This window comes from Tachypleus tridentatus, chromosome 7 (assembly GCF_004210375.1).
Source record: "Tachypleus tridentatus isolate NWPU-2018 chromosome 7, ASM421037v1, whole genome shotgun sequence".
In the NCBI taxonomy this organism is placed as follows: Eukaryota; Metazoa; Arthropoda; class Merostomata; order Xiphosura; family Limulidae; genus Tachypleus; species Tachypleus tridentatus.
The window spans coordinates 25,433,688-25,455,492 of record NC_134831.1 but is presented as its reverse complement, the minus strand read 5'-3'; the positions used below and the strand labels follow the sequence as shown (position 1 = coordinate 25,455,492).

The 21,805-nt window shown below is 32.5% G+C and overlaps 1 protein-coding gene across 6 annotated transcripts in view; it reads left to right on the top strand.

Annotated features, from left to right (window-relative positions):
* The first annotated feature begins 1,114 nt into the window (after positions 1–1,114).
* LOC143255331 (uncharacterized) overlaps positions 1,115–21,805 on the top strand; it is a 35,968-nt gene continuing 15,277 nt past the window's right edge. For 3 of the 6 annotated variants that reach the window (XR_013030554.1, XR_013030555.1, XM_076510816.1), the window contains exons 1-5: positions 1,124–1,374; positions 10,220–12,693; positions 15,682–15,906; positions 17,711–17,837; positions 19,396–19,600. Coding sequence is in view for 4 of the 6 variants with exons in the window: in XM_076510816.1 (XP_076366931.1) it covers positions 10,382–12,693; positions 15,682–15,906; positions 17,711–17,837; positions 19,396–19,600 (2,869 nt within the window). In the remaining 2 variants the exon portion in view is untranslated. Of the gene's footprint in view, positions 1,375–4,385; positions 4,586–10,219; positions 12,694–15,681; positions 15,907–17,710; positions 17,838–19,395; positions 19,601–21,805 lie in introns of those variants that run through there. The other 3 variants (XM_076510815.1, XM_076510818.1, XM_076510817.1) reach the window with 3 other exon arrangements.

Sequence of the window (21,805 nt, the reverse complement as noted above, 5' to 3'; positions counted from 1 at the left end):
ATGATGATGGCTCAACACAGCTATATAAAAAAAGTCAGTTATGGTACTAGAAAGCTCAAATAATTTTACATGTTAATAAATAATAAACATTTTTATACCCTAGAAGCACAATACGAAGGATTCCTCAGAATGTGTGATATTTGTTTGTTTGAACTTAATTACAAAACTTCACAATGGACTATCTATTTTATGCCCACTAGCGGCATCGAACTTAGAGTTATACCACTGTTGGACATGTCGTCTTAGATTCAAATTTAATTTATTTTAGAAACTGACGAAGACTGAGTTGGCTTTAATAAAATTGATTATATTAATTGAAGAGATAACGCTATTAAAAAGTAAATAATTGTTTCATACTGACTTTATTTTTAGGAATATAATTTTCTAGTATTATATTCTTGTTGTAAACCAGATCTTACCTTTATGAAATATTTTTGAAATGATGAATTTATGTGGACATAAACAAATAGGAGATATATTTGTAAACCTTAGTAAAGTAATTACTACACTTATTTTACGTTACCTCGGGAATACATTTTACTATATGATTACTAGTTATAGTTCAATTTATATAGTGTTTATTAAGGATGTATAAAAGAAAACTGCTAGTGAAGTAATCTGTAACTGATTCTTTTAAAACTTACAGTTTAATCTTAATTTTGTATCATAAGACGAACTTTCATTTTTGTGCAGAAAGAACCACACTACTTTTAATATTATTTAATAGCTTGTTTAAATTTTGTAATTATATTCTATTTACTTACTATATAATATATTTTGTTAATAATAATTAATCATTTGAAGATAAATATTATTTGTCAAGTAGTTTTTGTTTCAGTAAGACACGATTTGAAGATGTTCTTGTTGAAAAACTGTGTTAAAGCAACATTTAGGTGACTAAACTTTCGTGACGTTGGTTTCCTGTCAGTTTTTTGTTTTCTTTGTTATTCGAGAGATACGATATAACAAAAACTATTAATAAATAAACATTATCATAGTTATATGACATATAATTGAGCTCAAAAATGGATAAGTACGTGCAAGTAGATATAATGTACACATGTTTTTTAATGCACTACTTTCTGATAAATTACGTCATGAAGGAAGTGGTTACGTTACATGTCGACAGAAGCAAAGATAAAGGTTTAGTGCAGCAACGCTACGCCTTCAGCCAAACTGATCACCTCGATTTCAGTGTTTATATGTAACACTCGTGAAATCCATTAAAATTAAAACAAGCGACCATCTTTTACATATGATTGCGTATTTTATTTAGAAACCGCTTGTTATATAAATATTTCAAGTGAAAGTAAAGAGGATCCTAAACTTGTAGCTCTTGGTTGTTGCCAGAGAAAACAACCGATGCATATACAAGTAAGTGTGTATTCTTTTAAACAACGGTGACATGTAAGTGTGTATGTTTCTGGTTATACTCAGAGTTCAAAAGCAGTTAATTTTATGCACTTATTAAAAAGCCTTAAACAGAAAGCAATAAAGATGTAGCTAGAAAGTATCGGTTATAAAATATACCATAATTATAGGTTAAGACTGTTTCATTGTTTTGCATATATATGTGTTAGTTATATAATTGACAAACATATCATGAAAACAATGCATATTTGATTTTTATGGTCAATGTTTAGAGAAATATTTACCTATTGCAATTAAAAATTTAATTTAGTTCGTATTTTTAAAACTTAAAACTGGGTTAAAATTTTAACTTGAATAAAGTATTGTGTTACTTGTGTTACAAAAAATCACTATATTAAATAGCTGTAGTAATTGTACTAGAAAACAGTTACTGTGTTTAAATACTCAATGTAAAAGCATATTAATTTTAAAACTTGATTTTTTATATTCTAGAAAGTATTTTACTCTCTTCTCTTACCTTATTTTGATTATTTTATAAACAGTTTCTGAAGGATCGTGTAAGTAGAGGCACTCGTATTTGTGTTTATACGTTTAAATGTTTTAAAATAACTTTAAAGCTAATGGATAAGGCAGTCAACACTTGCTATGATGAAAAGTGTTCACATTTGGAATTTTCAAACTGAATCCTATAATACTCATGGGCTAAAGAAGCTCTAAGATTCACGCATAGCTTTACTAGTTTTGAACTACTTAGCATTTAGTAGTACACAACGCCTTCACTGCTTCCCTAAAGTAGAACAGCGAGATTGACTGTGGCTTTTATTGTGGGTGGTTTTGTGGGGTTTTAAAGCAAAGCCACACCGGACTATCTGCTGATTCCATCGAGGGGTGTGACGTTTATTACCCGAACAAAGTTGGTTCGTGTTCATGAGCAAATTATTGGTTGGAGCAGGCTTGTATAACACATGTGATTTATAATAAACAAGGGAGTTGGCTATGGTAATCCAAATAACTGATTGCATATGTCTTCTTAGATACTAATTTTTCTATTTCTTAAAAACGCGATGATTTTCGAAATGTAAATGAATTTCGGTGTCTCAAACAGAAATATGCAATATTGCGTAAGTAATATAATAACCATAATGCATACATACATGCTTATATCATGCGCAATATAATTTATAAAATTCCAGATAGAAGCAACACAAAATACCTCGGCCGACCTCATAAGATCTCACACTGTGCAAAAGGCTTCGTTGGCAGAATCTAGAAACCTGACATTTTACATCAAAACCAAGTGGTCCACGAGGGTGTACACCTAAGTATTACTACTTATCTAAGTACGTGCGAGTGTACATTTGTGCATCTTTTTACGAAGCAAGTTAGCGAAAAAACACATAAAAGAGAAATGGTTCCTTATATAACAACCTATAATATATAGAAAAGCTTGTGTTTTTGGTAAAAATGCGTTCCAAAAATGATTTTTATATCATATGACTTGGCAACTAAAGCATATACTTTGTACTTTCATGCTAAAACAATTCAGAATACAAACACTATTAACCTAATAAACCTAGCGAAGCCAGATATTTTCACTGATAAATAATAAATTAGCTTTATTATTTTCAATTCTGTAAAGTCGTTTATTTATTTTATTTTACGTGCATAATTTCGCACTGTTAGCTTAATGTATGGATTTAAAACTATACTAAATCTTCTTCTTTAACTTGACTAAGCTTTTCATATATTAAGCGAAAATATCGCTAACATCGAGATTATTAGCTGTTCAACAAATCCTGGACAATCGTTATAAATAAAAACGCTACATTAATAATAAGAGTAATATTCTAGTTTTAATAAATTGTATTTAAATATTGTGTTTTAAAGCACTAAAGCTTTTCAATTTTAAAAACAAAATTAGACATTTTTCGTTATATTTATCAATATTATTGTCCCTTCAACTTTCGATCAAACATAAGGTGACTAACCTAAGAAGTCGTGAAATGTTTGTTGTGTAGATATAACATAACAAATAAATATTCACTGGTGTACTTGGATTTAATCTAAATTAATAACAATCATTCTAACAACATGGTTTTACGAGTTTGCAATGATATCCCATTGATCAATCTTTAGGTTGTGATCTTTGTGAAGGAAAGGTTTGAAATTTACAATATTTATTCATGAACGGTAATGTCAAGATAGATGAGTATGTGTAGATGGTTCATATGTAACAATATAGTAACTTACAAATGTAGACATGTGCTAAATGATGAACAGATAAGAACAAAATTAAAATAATTAACTATCAGGCAATCAACTAAACTCTTATTAGCATAATTTAGCACAAAAATATATGAGAAAAATGTCAAGTTATTGTTTCTATTTCATTTGTACTACTTTTGGATGATAATTATCGAATGTTATAACAAATTTCCAAAAAAATACGCAAAATAGGTGAACCAAACAAATCGTGTGTGAACAAGCAAAGGGAAAAACGTACAAAACAAGGGGTTACGTTACCATGACCTTCTTAAGTAGCCTGCAAATAATTCGTTTGACTCACTGGGTTATCAAACTTAAAATATGTAAACTAATTAGTTGTCAAATAATTTGGATTTATGTAGTAAGTCAAATGAGAAAGCTAATTACTTAAAGGAAGAACAGGAAAGAATGTAAAATTCGATACTAATTGGAAAGTCGTGTAAACAGGTTAGCATACACATATATTTTAAATAGGTAGGAATAAAAATATGCTGACGAAAAGATAATCAATTATACATGTCCAAGTAAATTGTTGTTAGGCTTAATTCTTGAAATCTGAGTCATGGGATCTTATCTAAAAATCACAAGCTAACCCTTGACTTTCCACGTCTGGGAACATGCGTTTGCAATGTACGATATTTTAGACGAGGAACTAATGGCAGAATTTAATTGGTTGTTTTCCGTCAGCCTGCTACGTTACACAGTTCCCGAAGCCAGGGTGCGTGTAGGTGTTTTCTTATAGCAAAGTCACATCGGGCACGGTTAAAAGGAAATTAAACACCTATAAAGTTTATTTATGCTTTTAATAAGTTATTCGGCAATTTATGAGGTGCAATGCTGTGCATCATGTTTGTTTGCAGTCTTAAATCTGCTTAAGTGATACAGTAAATGTTTGGTTTTGTTGGCTTCAATTCTTGAATTTTTAAATTTTATCACATATTCTTAGCAGGTATGTTGGTTTGTGTGAAATGACGTTATTAACATTTATAAGTTTAGTTCAATTTTAAATTAATTATAAAAGTTTAACTTTTAGAAAACTTGATAATTTTGTGACTGACCAGTAGGTGTAACATACATTATTCCATCACAGACAGCATGATTGAAAATAACTTTACTCACATTCACACTTTACACTGATATACAATTTACCGGTGACGAAAGTGTCTCCTGCTGGTACAGCGGTAAATCTACGGATATATAACGCTAATATCAATGGTTAGATTTCCCTTGGTAGACGCAGCAGATAGCTCAATATGGCTTTACTATAAGAAAACACACACAGCGACGAAAGTTTGTTTTTTATTGGACTGCTCTTTTACCAAAGAATAGTGGGATTGACCTTCACATTATAACATCCTCACTCGCGACCCTAAGCTTACGATTCGAGCATCGTAACCACCTGGGCATGCCGGGCCTCTAACGAAGGAAATTCTATATTCCGAGAGCGTTTGAGTTATTAAGTTTTGTATTGTATTGTTTATCTTATTTTTAACCTTGTATTATTTCTTAATGTTATATATTTAATGCTTCTTTTGCACTAATTTTGAAATATTTCTCAGCGTTTCTTTTACTATATGTTTTTATGCAGTATCTTTTATATATTTAATATATCTTATGTATGTAATTTTACTGGTTGTTTTGTTAACCTTTTTCTTATTTTTTTTTACCCAAACACTTCCAATTAAAGGTGCACAAAACCAAAAATCTAAATATTACGTTTTTTAAACTTTAAGAATAATAGCTTGCTTTTGTTCCTTGTGGCAACTCAAATTTAATTTTACGTTTTGAATTGTTCTTGTAATTTAACAGTTTGGAAACCACTTTGTAACCTAGAGCTCGCTGATTAGTATAAAGACTTTTACTTATTGTTTTCTATCTACTGTGCATCCTGATTGTTTGCGTCACAATTTAAATTTAATCTTTTGTTATTTATGTACGTAAATATCCAAAATATAGTTTAGTAGATCCATAATATCACCAATTATACAAATACTTTTCAAACATTTTGATTTTGAGACATCGCTGTTAATCTTTAGTTTTGTTGACTTTTCAGAGTTAGTAATTAAGTTAGATATTGTTGCTTAGGTCCTAGCTTCTTTCCTTGCTATCAATGAAGCATATTATTATTCTAAATTTCCTTACCTTTTATTTAACCAAGTCTGTTTATATCAATTTGTTTATTGTAAAAGATTATAATGTACAAAATACAGTAGACGTCGCTCTAACCGTAAAGCTTGCTACATATGTTTCTTGATCAAGTGATTAAAATAGGGTAATCCAACTTTTACAAGTTACTGCATTTTTTCAGCGTGTATACGTTAACAGTGGAAAAAATGTCTGTAAGGCGAATTTCTTGAGCAGCAGTTAACGATGTAGGTTATGTATTCTTCCAAATTCAGTAAACGACATTTTATCATTTTATTGTACTTCAATAATAGTGGAGTTTGTTTTGTTCACAAAGCAAGGCACTCTGCCCTTAGTTTTAAAACTAATAAAGAATTTTGATCATATCCTAGTTATAAAGTTGGTAGACACTGATGTTAGGAGTTCAAACTGCCACAGATAACGTCTTATTTAATAGCAGTATATCTAAATATAACATTAAGACTAATGAGATAAAACACAGTATTACTACAAAATCAGATAAATTGGATTTAATAGTGTAAAAATTAAACAAATATTTTATCATTAAGGATATGATAGTTCTCAGTTGTGAAGTAATTTATAATTTATCATATACTGCTGTGTAACAAATGTAAGGTTTTCTGATAACTGGTTTAGTTAACTAAGAAAGGTTTGCATATATCTCATATGTCAGTAATTGGGTGTTACACAAATTACGTTAGTGGCTTGCGAATAATTACATAAGTGAATTTATCTGAAATGACTTTAGTGCAGTACTGAGTAGTTGTAATTTGTTAACGTTAAACAAACACGACCTTATTGCTGTTGATGAAATATTTTTGAATATGATTTAATGTACAAAAAAAGAAAAGAAAAAGAGAAGTGGACAAAAAAAATTTAAATAGGAAAAGATATTTTATTGGCCGTCCATTATACTAGTGAAAGTAATGTAATTCGGTGATTGTCACCAGTTGGTCTAAAGTACTGAAGCATTCGCACTACTGACAAGTTAAGTATCGATATTTGGCTCTTGATTAGATCTACTCTTCGTTAGAATCTCTAAACATTTCTTTAGTTTTACTAGAATGTGATATTCTAAAAAATGCCTTTTTAAATTATAAGTAGCTAAGACAGATCAGACTTACTCTGGTGTCTCAAGATTTTAGTTAAGATGAGTAGTTTTCAAGAATCATGGCTTTATACACAGTAAAATTACGATTAATAAGAATTATTATAAAAATGAGGCTTTTGGTATTTGTGAAATTCACCAAAAAGTACATGTGGCTAGGTACTCTATTTAAAACCTTTTTGGGAACTCACCACGACACTGAAAAAAAAGGCCGTCATGTCTAAAGCATACCATGTATTTTGAGGTTCAATAACACATCTAGTATATAAGGACCGTAGTTTCCAATAGCAGGTTTTAACACTCTAATCTCACAAAAATACATTGTTTTTGCATCCAGCGCTTTTATTAACATGTCTTATAATTTTTTAAATTTATAATAGTTGGTGTCCCTGTTTATCTTATCTCCAGAGCGAGATACTTTTTGGTTGTGTTGTGTTGTGTACTGTTGCATGAAACGCGTGGACAGCTCTTGACATTCTTTGATTACTACGGCTGGAATAGACTTGTTGCAGGTTTCTTTCTTAATGGTCCTAGTTCCTCAAATTCATACATATCCATTCTGTCTTTTGATATCATTAATTAAAAGAGATATTCTCGAAAAGTTTAGTTCAAGATCTGTAAATATCTCTAACTGTGGATGTTTTGTAGCTTATATGTTGATACTATTAACACGTCTTCCAATTAACTAAACAAGTATTTTAAAATTTAAGAAAATTTGTTTTTTATTTGGCTCAAAAATTATATATGTATACATCTTAAGTTTGTGCTAATAATTAACTCTGCAAAAACTAGTGGGCATGTGTTCTAAAATATGCCGACTTACACAAACATGTAAAATTATACATCCACTCAAATATTCATGTAGAGATTGTGTTATCGCTAAGCATAGACATAATGGTCATGACAATCAAAACCACTACCACTACACTTTCTGTGTGCTAATAGATGCGTACATTTCAAACAACAACTCAATACTTAGATCAACAGCAACTCAACTTATAAAAAATAAACATAGATACGAATTTATTATTGAATTCACCACTTTTTGCTTAACATTCTCCAAATCCCACATAAATACACGAGGTTTTGTATAGTGTATTAAAACGATTTCGAATATACAAATTAATAAGCCACGTGACAATCACAGCCGATATAGAGTCATGATGTAATGGAATGTATCATAACTACATTTTTACATTGTTTGACACATTAAAATGGTGTAATATCACCTAAAGTTATGAGTTTTGAGAAAGGATATGAAACACCCATTTCGTATCTAAAATATCTATACTTTCAGGTTGCAGAGGTGTACTCAGTGCAACGATATAGAATTTTCAAGATGGAGATAGCATTTCACTTAATAGCATGGGAAGAAAAGGAATATGTATTTATTAAGGGCATGAGGAACATTCAGAAAGATACTTTAAACACCATCTACACATTTATAAGTACATGCTGTCAACTATTTTCTGACCCGGAGCTAAAATTTACCTGTTTTGGAAGCAAAACCCAAAATAATGTCTAATAGTATCATTACTATCGTACCAAATTCTAAATCAAGAGTTATGGAAATTATCGTCATTGAGGAAGTGACATTGACAAAAGTTAATTTCGAGATGTATCTTTATACTTATGTCCAGCACTTGAAGGTTGAAATCTTTGATAAGTAATCAAAGTTGTGGCTCCATTTAGAGCATATGATGCATGACAAGGTCAAATAAGGTTGTATAGTCCAGTACCCATTAGAAACTCTACACTGGCTCTACGTAATGTCAAGTGTATAGTCAAAGTTTACTCGGGATACACTCAAATTGGAACCAGAATTGCCTTAGGCTTTCCTATTGTATGTAGTTGGAGATACTTTAACCTAGTAATTATGAATATAAAAGTATACAAATATATCTACGTCAAATGACCAGATATGATATTGCTCAAATCGCAGACTCCTCATCCAGAGCTTTTGGCATCTTTAAGAAAGCATAGATGGTGTACCCATGGTAATTAAACATGGGAACCACTGTTGACATATCTGGAGCTATGGTTACTTTACCAAGACTCTTGAGGTGCCTGTAGCAGAAGCGTCATAAAAGTCATTTGTTGCTAATTTAGCTGAGACTTGAGAATCGCTATGGGTCCCAGAGATTGCCTTAAAGCTGCAGTCCACTTAGATATTATTTCTTGTCCTTCAACAATTAATGGTCAATTCGTTATTTTATTGATGAAACATAACTCGTATAGTTGTTTTTTTTTTAATTTCGCGCAAAGCTACACCAGGGGTATCTGTGCTAGCCGTCCTTAATTTAGCAGTGTAAAATTAGAGGGAAGGCAACTAGTCATCACCACCTACTTGGGCTATTCTTTTGCCAATGAATAATGGGATTGACCGTCATATAACAACGCTCTCATGGTTGAAAGGGCAAACGAGTTTGGTGTGACGGGGATTCGAACTTGCAACCCTTTTGATTTCTCCAAGCCCGTTCTCTTGGCTGTAGTTAACCTCGCCATGCCGAGCAAATTCATATAGTCTAATAACTGCAACCGCAGTAACTATGCTTATGTTAAAATGGCATTATATTTACGTGTTATATAAAACTATGTTGGGGATATATGGATTTTTATTACATTATTCCATAGTTATTTTTACACGAGTTAATATTCAAAAGTAAACATTTACTTTAAACAAAGACCGTGATAGTGGAAATATATTTAATGAAATTTGGTGACCATTCTTAAATGGTATTTGATAATTTCAATAAAACTTCATTTCAAAGATATTGTTTTCTTAATTATTAAAATCAGTAACTTTTTCACAGTCTTTTCATGTGAGAGTTTTTCTAACATTTTACTTTGAAGTATCAGACCATAGCAGTATATTTGTTTTTATTAAACAACTTTTAATCATCAAAGTGATTGCTGAAATCTATAGCTTCTTGATAATATTGACATAACATATACTCTTGGTAGAAAAAATTACGAGTGTTTTAAAAAATATTTTATCAATTCATAATAAACATAGTTTAAATGTATGTATCAATTTCAAACTAAAAGACAATTTGTAATGAAATAGTTGATACTGCTTTATTTTATTATACGAGTTGACACATGCGTATATATACATATACAAATATTACTTATATGAATCAAAATAAACTGAAATTGCATATTTCAGATACAACCAGTTACGACGTAAATTTAGATATGTTAGTAATATTTTTCAAGATAATTAGTTGGAAATAAAGTATTTCACACTGACAAAGTTTATCAATGCTTTCAATTGAAAATAGTTTTGTTGACAACACTTTTATTTTCATCTCTTTCATTTTTCTACAGAAACGATGCCAATATAATTTACCTGAAGAACGAAATTAATGTCCTCAGCATCTACTTTTACCTTCTGAGGAAGGATAACTCAGCTTGATACAGGATCATAAAGTGAACGATGTAAGTGGGAGACATCCACGAGAAAACAATGTTCCTAAGAAAGAATTAACTATGAAATACGAGCAGGAGACTCAAAACCTAAAAGGTAACACAAATAACTTACAGCCATCCCAAAGTAATAAAGAGGAAGACAATGCTTTTATTAATATCGTAATTGAAACACGTGAAGTGGAGTATCAGTGTTTGCAAAACAATACATCTTTGTTACAGAAATCTTGGGAAGCTAGTGACAAAAATGTTACTGCTGCTGACAATAACTTAAGTAAAGGAGTTGAAGCAGAACACCAAAGCCCAAAAGACAGTATTGGCTTGTTAGAATGTTCTCAAAAAAGCATTAACGAGGATATTAACAATACAAGAAAAGAACTCGAATCCCTTTCTTTAAGCGCGAAAAGTGAGAGTCGAAACAAAGGTGACATTATAAGTGAAACATCCTCGTTATGTCTGACAAACTTGGAGTCTGGGTCGGATTCTGATGAAGATGCAAATGGAACAAACATTTTAGTCAGAGCACCTTCCCACAAAAACAATTACACTTGCAAAAGAAATAAAACCCCATATTGCAAGATCCAGACGTCATTGAACGATTGCAGTATCACTAGAGAACGGAATCTATTCGATTTGGATTATTTTCAAGACATATCCCACTTGTGGAGAAGTACGGATACTCGTGAGCAACTTTCTGGAGACTCAGCTCTTTCAAAGGAGACGGATTTTGACCGACAGTTGTTTTCAGAAACTTTCTTGTACAATCAGTTTTCTCCAGATTCTTTCATCAATTCTGGTAGTTTTTATGAGAGCGCTGTTACATCACCTGTTTCAGAAATTTTATCTAGTAGTACAGCTTCCGATCGATCAGAATCCATTGAACTGAGCGAATATGAACGATCAGTTGAGATTTTACCTTCTGACCAATGTTCTCTTAGTATTCCAGAGAATATCCTTGATTTTATAATAGAAAATCAAGACAAATATTTAACTCATCAAAATTCTAAGGAGTGTGAGAACATTTCTGAGTTTAAATCATACAAACCATGTAATAGTTTGAGTGAACAAGCTTGTATTGAAAATTTGAGTTCTAAAACCAATATTTTAAAACTCTTCAACAACACACATTTTTGTAATCCAACGACAAGCTACAATTCTTTATCAGAAACGGTTGATGCGCCATCCATGTGTTATTTTAAAGATTTGGATTATAACACTGATACCACGTGTGCCACACCGAATTCTAATCTTTCTCACTCATCTTTAAATTACTGTGCAGATTCTGCAGTCACTACCTCTTCAGTATTATCTTCCATACATAACGAGAGAAAATTGTCTGAAATTTCTGACGCTTCCAGTTATTCATTCGATATTGATTACAGTCATAGCATCCAAACTTCAAATAATACACCAAATTCTTTGCCATTTAATTGTAGACTGAAAAACACAGACCCTGTAAGTTCTCATAATTCATCATTAGAAGAGCAAAACTTCTTTCTGCAAGATTTTAAACTCGAGGATTTTCACAGTTTTGATGATGCACAAACACATTCATCCGTTCTTTATCATACTCAACAGGACACCGACTTTGAAAATGATCTTTTTGGTGCTACTAATAATTATCTTTACTCGATTTCTAACGCCAGAGAATATTTTCAGAATTCTTCAGTTATTAACTCTTCTGACAATGAACAAGATTTTTTCCCTCTTCAAACATCCAAGGAACCGAAAACAGTAAAATCGTGCCTGTCGTTGAATCAGGAAAATTACTCGAAAAATTCGAATGTCGAAACAAATGTACTCTTTGAGTATTGTGATCCTGTGTTTAAAAACTGTAATTTTGCAGAAACGACCAGTTCTGTGACACTAAATCATACAATAGAGACATTCACTCCTGTACAAGTTCCAGATTTAGTAACTTCTAACTGCATTTTACCAAATTGTTTTGTTGCAATGACTTCAAGTTTGGCAAAATGTGATAATACTTTGTATAATTCAAAAGAAACAAATTTTACGTGGTCAACTGATAAAGATAACGACAAGGAAATTCCGAAGCCAGTCGAGCCTGATGGTAATAAAATCTCAAGTTCAAGAAATGTATTCTCAAAATTTACCTGTGATAATTCTATACTTAAAGTTCCCAATGTTTTAGGACATTCACAGATGCAATCAAACGACCAGAACATTTATGAGGACGACATGGGGAATATAATTAACTCTGAACCCAAAGTTACGCCAAATGCAGTAACTACAAACATAATGATAGCTAATATGCCACTTGTAGTATACCAACCAGCCACAAAGCCGTCTCTACGAATCAGAAAAATATTACCGAAACCAAACAATAGCCAGAACACTAGTGATTTACATGAAAGGTATTGATGATTTCGTGAAATCAATCACTTTGTATTTATTTCATTATAAAATAATTTAGTATTTTAAATACTATAGTTTTAGATTGTTTAAACAATTTTATTTATCTTGATAGAACTAAAGAAGAGGTATTTGATATGCAGTTGCTTATTCTATGGATTATAATTTGAAATAAATGCTACTCAAGGCAAGATTAACAGAAGTCAATATGAAAAGAGAATATGTCATATCCTAGACCTATTGTTGTCATATTGACACGACTTAAAATCTATAATTTCTTCTGATTATTTTGTATCATATTTTATTTATATAAAATATGTATCAAACATATCCATATATATAAAGTAGAGCTGTATGCCTGCTTGTCTGTCTGGTGCAATAAGTTGTTGTGAGAAACCGGATGAATCAGTTTTCATTAAGTCCCCAGTAGCAAAGCGGTATATCTGCGAAATTACAACGCTAAAATCCGTGTTTCGATACCCATGGACACAAAGCACAGATAGTTCATTAAAACTTCGATTAAATTTGATAGAGGACCTCTAGTTGACTCCAAATCTTAACTTTAAACGAATAAGCAATCAGACTAACCGTTCAACCCGGTAAGCAGTTATAAAGTTGTTTTCTTAAAAGAGTTGGTAGCAAAATACGAAAAAAAATCAGAACAATTTTAAGTGACGTTTAATGCCATATGTAGCATGAATACGTTTGCGATGGGTGAGTGATTAATGTACTAAGACTCAACCTAGTGGAAGAGGAGAAGAGGAAGTTTCACGTTAAGTACCTTGGATATTTATCACGGATTTTTAACATCCATTAACGTAAAAATATGAAAGATGAGGATATGACTGTCAGTGCCAAAATCAACTAAGTTATTAACCTTTGCATCTTGTTTAACTTTTTAAAACCAAAACATTCAATTTATAATTCTTTGCTATCATTTTACTAATACGAATGTGTGCTTTGTTAGAAACAATAAAAACCTGCCACGATTTGTGTTAACGATTTTTTGACATGATCCCTGCTGGACTAGCTTTTAGAATTGTTGTTCCTCAAAGGAAGTGCTGAAGAATATTTATTGTTGATAAAGTTACTCGACTATAAAGACATTCATTACTAGGCTCAATGAAAACATATCTTGGAAAATTAGTTGCCACTTGCAAAAGACATAACGAATATTAGATCAATTGTGTGTTTTATTTTGCATACCTTCAGCATCAGTACTTTAAGTTTAAAATAATTTTTATGCAACTAAGATGGAATTTTGACTTTCAACAAGATTTATCTCATTAAATAATCTGTAGTATTAGACGTGAAACCTCTATTGTAATAATCTAAGTGACCAATCACCTCGCTAAAAGTTTGCTGTATATGAGAATGTGACATAACAGGAATTTCTGACATAAGGTTCTTCTATATTATGCACTTAACTTTTTAAATAACAATGAAATGTAAGTAGAGTCGAAACATGTTTCTTTCTTTCTTTATAAGTTAAGCACGAACGAGATATTTGGGTTCTGCCCACACGGGTATCGAAATCCGGTTCGAGCAGTATAAGTCTGTAGTCATGCCGCTGTGCCGTTGGGTTTGTTTTGTTTGTTTTTGATTTCGCGCAAAGCTACACGAGGGCTATCTGCACTAGCCGCCTAATTTAGCAGTGTAAGACTAGAGGGAAGGCAACTAGTCATCACCACCCACCGCCAACTCTTGGACTACTCTTTTACCAACGAATAGTGGGATTGACCGTCACATTATAACGCCCCCACGACTGAAAGGGCGAGCATGTTTGGTGCTACCGGGATTCGAACCTGCGACCCTCGGATTACGAGTCGAACGTCTTAACACGCTTGGCCATGCCGGGCCGGGCCGTTGGGAGGAGCTATAGTTGAAACATGTTTGTAATAAAAGGGAAAGTGGTTTTAACTGAGGAAAGAAAACAAAAACAGGCTCCTTCACGAATGGCTAACAGTCATGTATCAGAAAAAATTAATAAAGTCAAACAGCTTCTCGTCAAAAGTAGCAAAAGAGCATAATGTTCCATTGTAGACGAAACACGATATTCATTTTGTACTTTAAACCAACAGCTCACAATGATTTAGGTTTAAAATTGATTCAAATATCACAATCACAAGTTTCTCTCAAGGAATAAAGTTGAACAGAAAGTTAATTACTGAAACTTAAATGGGCATAATCTGACATAACAAATAGAAATATGTCATTATAATGTAAGTATTATGGATCTGCAGTGGGCTGAAACATTCATTTTCATCTGTTGGAGGTAGAACATTTAAATGGTACAATGTGTGTTTAACTTAAAATTATACGAAGGATCGAGGGATTTACTGGGTTTGAAAGTTATTCGTATGATGTTAAGCTGAACATCCGGATAGTCCTTAAAATTACTACATAAAATCTTTATACAGTATGACTAATCTGCTGAAGATAGAATCCCGCGATTAATACAGAGTTTATAGGGATTGGATGTCACTGTTATATATCTTCATGAAAATAAAACATCTGACAATATGTCAGAGACAATATGCAAAATACTGTGGGAAACTTAAATTTGATCGAAATTTTGTGCAGTAACACAGGTTTCTATACTTGGTCAAAAGGCATTGTGTAATTTGTTCTTAATTAGAAAAACAAACTTCAGAAGTCGTCTTCCACACAGAGTTATATTTGTAAGGTGTGTAGAGAGGAAAATATCTCTTTATATCGCGTACAATATTTCTGCAGGCAAATAGACGATTCCTCTTAATTTTTTGTATCATGCATTATGAACGTTTTCTTTCAAAGAATTTATATTTTGACCTCTTCCATTTTATGTTTTTGTTGAATACCTTAATTTCTTATCTTGTAAGTAGCTTGAAGTGGTCGAGAATTTATGATGTGTTTATCACTATACAGAGTAAGGTGCAATAACTTCTTAATTGCCGTTGTATAATTGTTTAACAATATTATTTCAGTTAGATTTTTTATTTCCCTTTTAGTGAATCACCTGCTGCTTCACGGATGCAGATTTGTTCATGTTCAGATTCAAATAACGTCAAAGAAGTCAACTCTGACTACAATTCTGACCACAAATCCAGGAATTCCTTGAAGAAATTACGCGAAACCCTAAATCCCGAAGAAATACATAAATTTTCAAAAGGTGTTACTAAAAAAATGATACACGCAGGAAAAAACTTCATTTTCAAAGTTGATGATAATGGAAGGTAAGATGTTGTAGAGAAAATGTAGTCATCATATTGAAAGTAAATTTTATCTACGTTGTGATATGGGTTAAAGTTGAATAATTTAACAAGTGAATATTCGAATTAATTTAGGAAATGTGTAGAGAGAAATGTAGTGTTTTTTTACATTTGGCTGCATCCCCCGCTGGTACAGCTGTAAGTCTATAAATTTACAACGCTAAAATCAGTAGTTCGATTCCCCTCGGTGGACTCGGCAGATAACCCGCTGTAGCTTTTCTATAAGAAACACGCACACACACATTTGGCTGAAATAAACTGCCTTGTTAGGACTTATTGTATTTTGTGCGTAACTGTATCTAATTTCATTTTAGTTCTCCTTTAAAAGAGTAAACTAACAGGTTATTCACATATATGCCTAATAATATACCATTTAGGAGACATTGGGATCTGGCTTCAAAATAAAAAATTAGACATTCATGATTATTTATCAAATGCATAAGCAGAGATATGTAAAAATCAAAGGGAAACTATTTACTGATAGCTTACTACAAAAACAATGACTTTAACGAAAGTGTCGCTAAAGACAACTTTCAGTAAGATTTTTCTTTGTACTTTAAACTTTCTTGTTTTTCAAGCTCTTTCAAACTTTAATGATTTTTTCCTCTGACCAAAATTGAATTATTATACATCAAGATCTAATTTTAAAATAAAAAGTCACATTTAATTGTTTTAATTTTGCAGTTATTCTTTAAGAAGAAAGGTGCAGTTGCTTTTCCTCACACAAATGAATAATATCAGTCTAAAAAATATATACAGTCACAATTGTTTCGTTCACCAGCCAATTCAGGCCAAGTTATTTTACTGGTCGACTCGTAATCTTAGGGTCGAGGGTTCGAATCTTCGTCACACCAAAGTGCTCGCCCTTTTAACCATGAAAGAGTTATAATTTTACGGTCAATTTCCCCATTAATTTCTACAAGTATCAATTTGGTATTTTAAACTTGAAAGATGTATATAATACATAGGCTCAGAACTTCTGAACTAGCAGCATATAATTTAGGACAAGTGACTAGAACGAGAAAAATCAGTCAGAAGCAGTGACATTGTACCTAACCAATAATTTTCAGAATTTATAGCATTAAAATAAGAATTTCATATCTGTGGTATAAATTTTCGCTTAAGAACAAAACAGGCTAGAAGAAACCGCCTGCTACGCTGCTACTACTATTGTGACTTTATACTGCAGTCATAGTCTATCTCTATTCAAAAAACTGTAACTGTATGCTACGGTCATAACCTTTCTCCACAAAGAAACTTGAAAATGCGGATTGTATTCGATGGCATGTCGAAACTTTAGTATTGGACCTGGTGATTAGCATACTAACCTTTATAGTATGACTATTTTATTTGTATCATAATAAAAACGTTCTGGTATTTAGTGGTTAAAAAATACTGAAAATCAAAATTACACATTCCAATATCCAGTTTTAAGAAAGATTCTGTGTCAACCACTCAGATTTATGGAAATTAATTACTGTATGAGAAGTTTTAAAGTATATTTTTGGTAGTTAAGCGATTATTTTAATATTTTGTTTTGTTAAAATTCTGTATGCTTAAAAATAGCTTTAATTTTACTCTAGAATTTGTTGCCTAGTTATAACTGTTTACCATAATTACAGACTGATATTAATGGATTGTTGTACAAGTATATTGATATTAATAGAAGAAGAGAATGAAAAAGTAAAAAAATAACAAAGCAAAGTGGAATTTCTTATATTTCTTCAGAAAAACACAGTTGAATGAAATATAAATTTTATTTATCTAGTTATATACACTGTGCGATCAAGAGAAACAACCTGATTCAAGCTTATGTTTTACTGGAGTATTGGAAAAAACTTAGAGGCAATCAAGTGTGTATGAAAGAGATCAACTCTCAGGATAAGGATGGAAGGGTATGTGTTTGAACTGTGGCTTATTATGATTAATTTAAAATACTTGTAAATGATCCAACATTTATTTAACTCCCATATTGTTTTTCTGATACATTCAAATAACCTTTAAGCTGTTTAAAAACATCTTTATAATTTTGTTGATACTGCACATTTTGAACCTAAAGAATGTAATTTATGACTTTAACAAATATATTTCTGTAAGTATACAAAAACGTCAGTAACATACTTAATACGCCTGGCATGGCCAAGTGCTTAAGAAGCTCGACTCGTAATCCGAGGTTCGCGGGCTCGAATCCCCGTCAGGTCAAACATGCTCACCCTTTCAGCCGTGGGAGCGTTATAATGTTACAGTCAATCCCACTATTCGTTGGTAAAAGAGTAGCCTAACAGCTGGCGGTGAATGTTAATGACTAGCTGCCTTCCCTCTAGTCTTACACTGCTCGATTAGAGACAGCTAGCGCAGATAACCCTTGTGTAGTTTTTTGCGAAATTCAAAACACAAACATGCTTAAGGTATTATTAAGTTTATTGTACAAAATCCCTCGGTGGACTCAGCAGATAGCCTAGATAGCATTATACAAAATTTAATGCTTTAGTAATTTGCCGTATTGTTAATTTAACAATGTAGTATGTCGAAAACGATGACATAACATTTTATGACCAACATATAGTGAAACGTTCCGATACTAAATAAAATACATAAATTATTGTGGTTGTACTAATACTTTCATGTACAATTTCATCAACAAAACGTCCCTAAGTCGTCGTTTTTTTTTTCAAAAAACACTTAAAACATCAGTAAATATATTGTTTGGGTGTGAAGTCATACTGCTGTCAGTATTGATTAATTACAAGATAAATAACATACAGGGAAATATTAGTTGGATATATTTTAATTCTCATCTTTCAGGCCCGGCATGGCCAGGTGGGTTAAGGCGTGCGACTCGTAACCTGAGGGTCGCGGGTTCGCATCCCAGTCGCACCAAACATGCTCGCCCTTTCAGCCGTGGTGGCGTTATATGTTACGGTCAATCCCTCTATTCGTTGGTAAAAGAGTAGCCCAGGAGTTGGCTGTGGGTGGTGATGACTAGCTGCTTTTCCTCTAGTCTTACTCTGCTAAATTAGGGACGGGCTAGCGCAGATTGCCCTCGTGTAGCTTTGTGCAAAAAAACAAAGAAAAAGCAAACTCAATCTTTCTTTTTTTTACCAAGTATGAAGCATATAAATGATTGACAGCCTGGCGTGGCCTTCTATTTAGGGCATTCGATTTGCAATCTGAGAGTTGCGTGATTGAATCCTTTCACGAAATATCCTATCCATTTCGGAAGTGGAAACATTACAATATGACAGTCAATCCATTCATTCGTGCCAGAATTAGAGACAGCTGGCGCATGACATTTAACAAACAAGTAAACAAAATAATTAGCATTGATTCCAAAGATCATTTTTTGGATAGTGATGCTAAGTATCTTCTTTGTTATAGATTATTTAACTCTTCTGTAATATAGATAAAAATATTTCCAAAATTTGAAGATGATACTCTTAATTACTTTTCTAGACAATACTTCACTGCACTATACTTAGTATGCCAGACAAGCCTCTTCTTGCTGAAGTAATTCTTGACCTGGGAGCTAACATTTCAATTCGAGACAACGCAGGTGAAACTCCACTCCATTATGCAGCTTGCAGAGGATTAAAGTATTTGGAAATTTTAAAAGTTCTAATCCAAAAAGCAGGAAACGTGAATTTAAGAAATTCCAAAGGTAAGTCAAGAACCCTTTCATTGAATTACAATTTGTTTAGGAAAGGGGGAAACTTATTTAGGCAATTCAACACTTCTGAATAGTTCTATAGTGAAAATACATATATCTTTACACTTACCTGACCTGTGGATTTACAGCACACACGGTAAATATTGATAGGTTTTTCTGAAAGATGAAATTATATCTTTTGTTTTTACTCTTGAAACTGTCATTCCTAATGTCGATCAGTGAAATACCTACCATTTTGCTTTCTATTCCATTCTTTTTTGCATTCATGAGGAAAACAAAAGCACAAATCGAATTCAGTTTTCGCCTAATGTGAAAGAAAGTATAAAAAGTCATAATATCGATACTACTACACGAGTTCACTAATATACTAATTCATTAGTGATAGAGGACTTTGAACTATATTTCTGACTGCTAGATTATAGAGAAATGTCACTCTTGACACTGAAAGCAATAAATAGCACTATTGACTTGATTCCATTTGTTGATTTAATATGATTCGTTGCATCATAACTTCACACTATTTTAACTTTCCAGTTTAACATGTAAATAATTATAAATGTTAATTTCTATTAATTTCCGTCAATATAGAACGCTATTTCAAGAAGTGTGTATGTTATGTGTCTCTAACTGTATCACCTTTTTTCTTCATGACTAGATGATGATTTCCTTTGATATTTTGCGGTTTCATGGATGTAGACCTAATTATTACTAATTCGGTAGTGTGCTTTGTTCTCTGTTCTCATAAAGTGAAGATATATTTCTTGTGGTGTCCTGTCTTGTTTATACAAACCCTGGCAAACTAAATTAAGCGTTTTATTTTATTAGACTATAGTCTAAAGTATGGCATCTTTACAGGTTTTACATTACATATATTTACGCTTTTAAACAAAGCCACACAATGGGCTCTCTAGATTCTGCCCAATACAGGTATCGAGACCTGGTTTCTAGCGTTATAAGTTCAGAAAGATACAGTTGTACCACTGGGGGTCTTTTATATATTAATATCACAGTACTGAAAGTTAAAGATAATTTATACTGTTCTAACTATAGATTATCTCTAGGTAAAAATGTAGAAAGAATTAATGAGTCGTTGTCCAGTAGTAGTTGTGTCCAGTTAGTAGTTTTCTAATAATGTCAGAAGTTTCAAACATTTGAGACTACGTCAACTTCCATAATTCTCTATCCTATAGAATGAATGTGTTTTTAAAAAGTGGTAGCTGTACGGAGGTGTGTTTAGAGTCGTTCAGTCTTGTTACTATGTAAACCTTTGCTGAGATAGTTTGGTTTGTATAAGTTGAATTTCAAGCAAAGTTACACAAGGGTTATTTGTGCTAGTTGTCTCTTATTTAACGGTTACAAGCTAGAGGAAAGGCAGCTTGTCATCAACACCCACAGCCAACTCTTCTGGTACTCTTTTACAAACCTGTATAGTTGGATGAATCGCAACATGGTAATTCTCCTTTGGCTGAAAGAGTATGTTTGATGGGACGGGGATTCTAATCCGCGACCCTCAGAGTGCGAGTAAAGCGCTCTAACCACCTGGCCATGCCGGGTCCATCACTGAAATATAGAATGATGTAGACTAATATAACCAAATCATAAACTAGCCGAATTGCCTACAACCTTAAGTTTGGAGAAATACTCATGAATTAAAATTCATTGTGGAATAAACATAAACCAAAAGACTAAGAAAGACGAAAGATTTTTTTGTTTGTTTTGGAATTTTGCACAAAGCTGCTCGAAAGCTATCTGTGCTAGCCGTCCCTAATTTAGCAGTGTAAGACTAGAGGGAATGCAGCTATTCATCACCACCCACCGCCAACTCTTGGGCTACTCTTTTACCAACGAATAGTGGGATTGACCGTCACATTATAACGTCCCCACGGCTGAAAGGGCAAGCATGTTTGACGCGACGGGGATGCAAACCCGCGACCCTCAGATTACGAGTCTCACGCCTTACGCGCTTGGCCATGCCAGGCCTAAGACGAAAGAAAGTAAAAAAGTCTGAGATGCTTTATGAATGGAAGACATTTAAAAATTAGATTTTTTTTACTAAGAAAACAAATATTGAACAAAATAATGTGCGCAAAAGTATTTTCGTTGGTGTCGGTGTTACAACCAAAACTTTGTAACAGATTCATTACGGCTGGCTTTGAATAGCTCAGGCAACAGATGATATAATATTTCTTGCAGGCC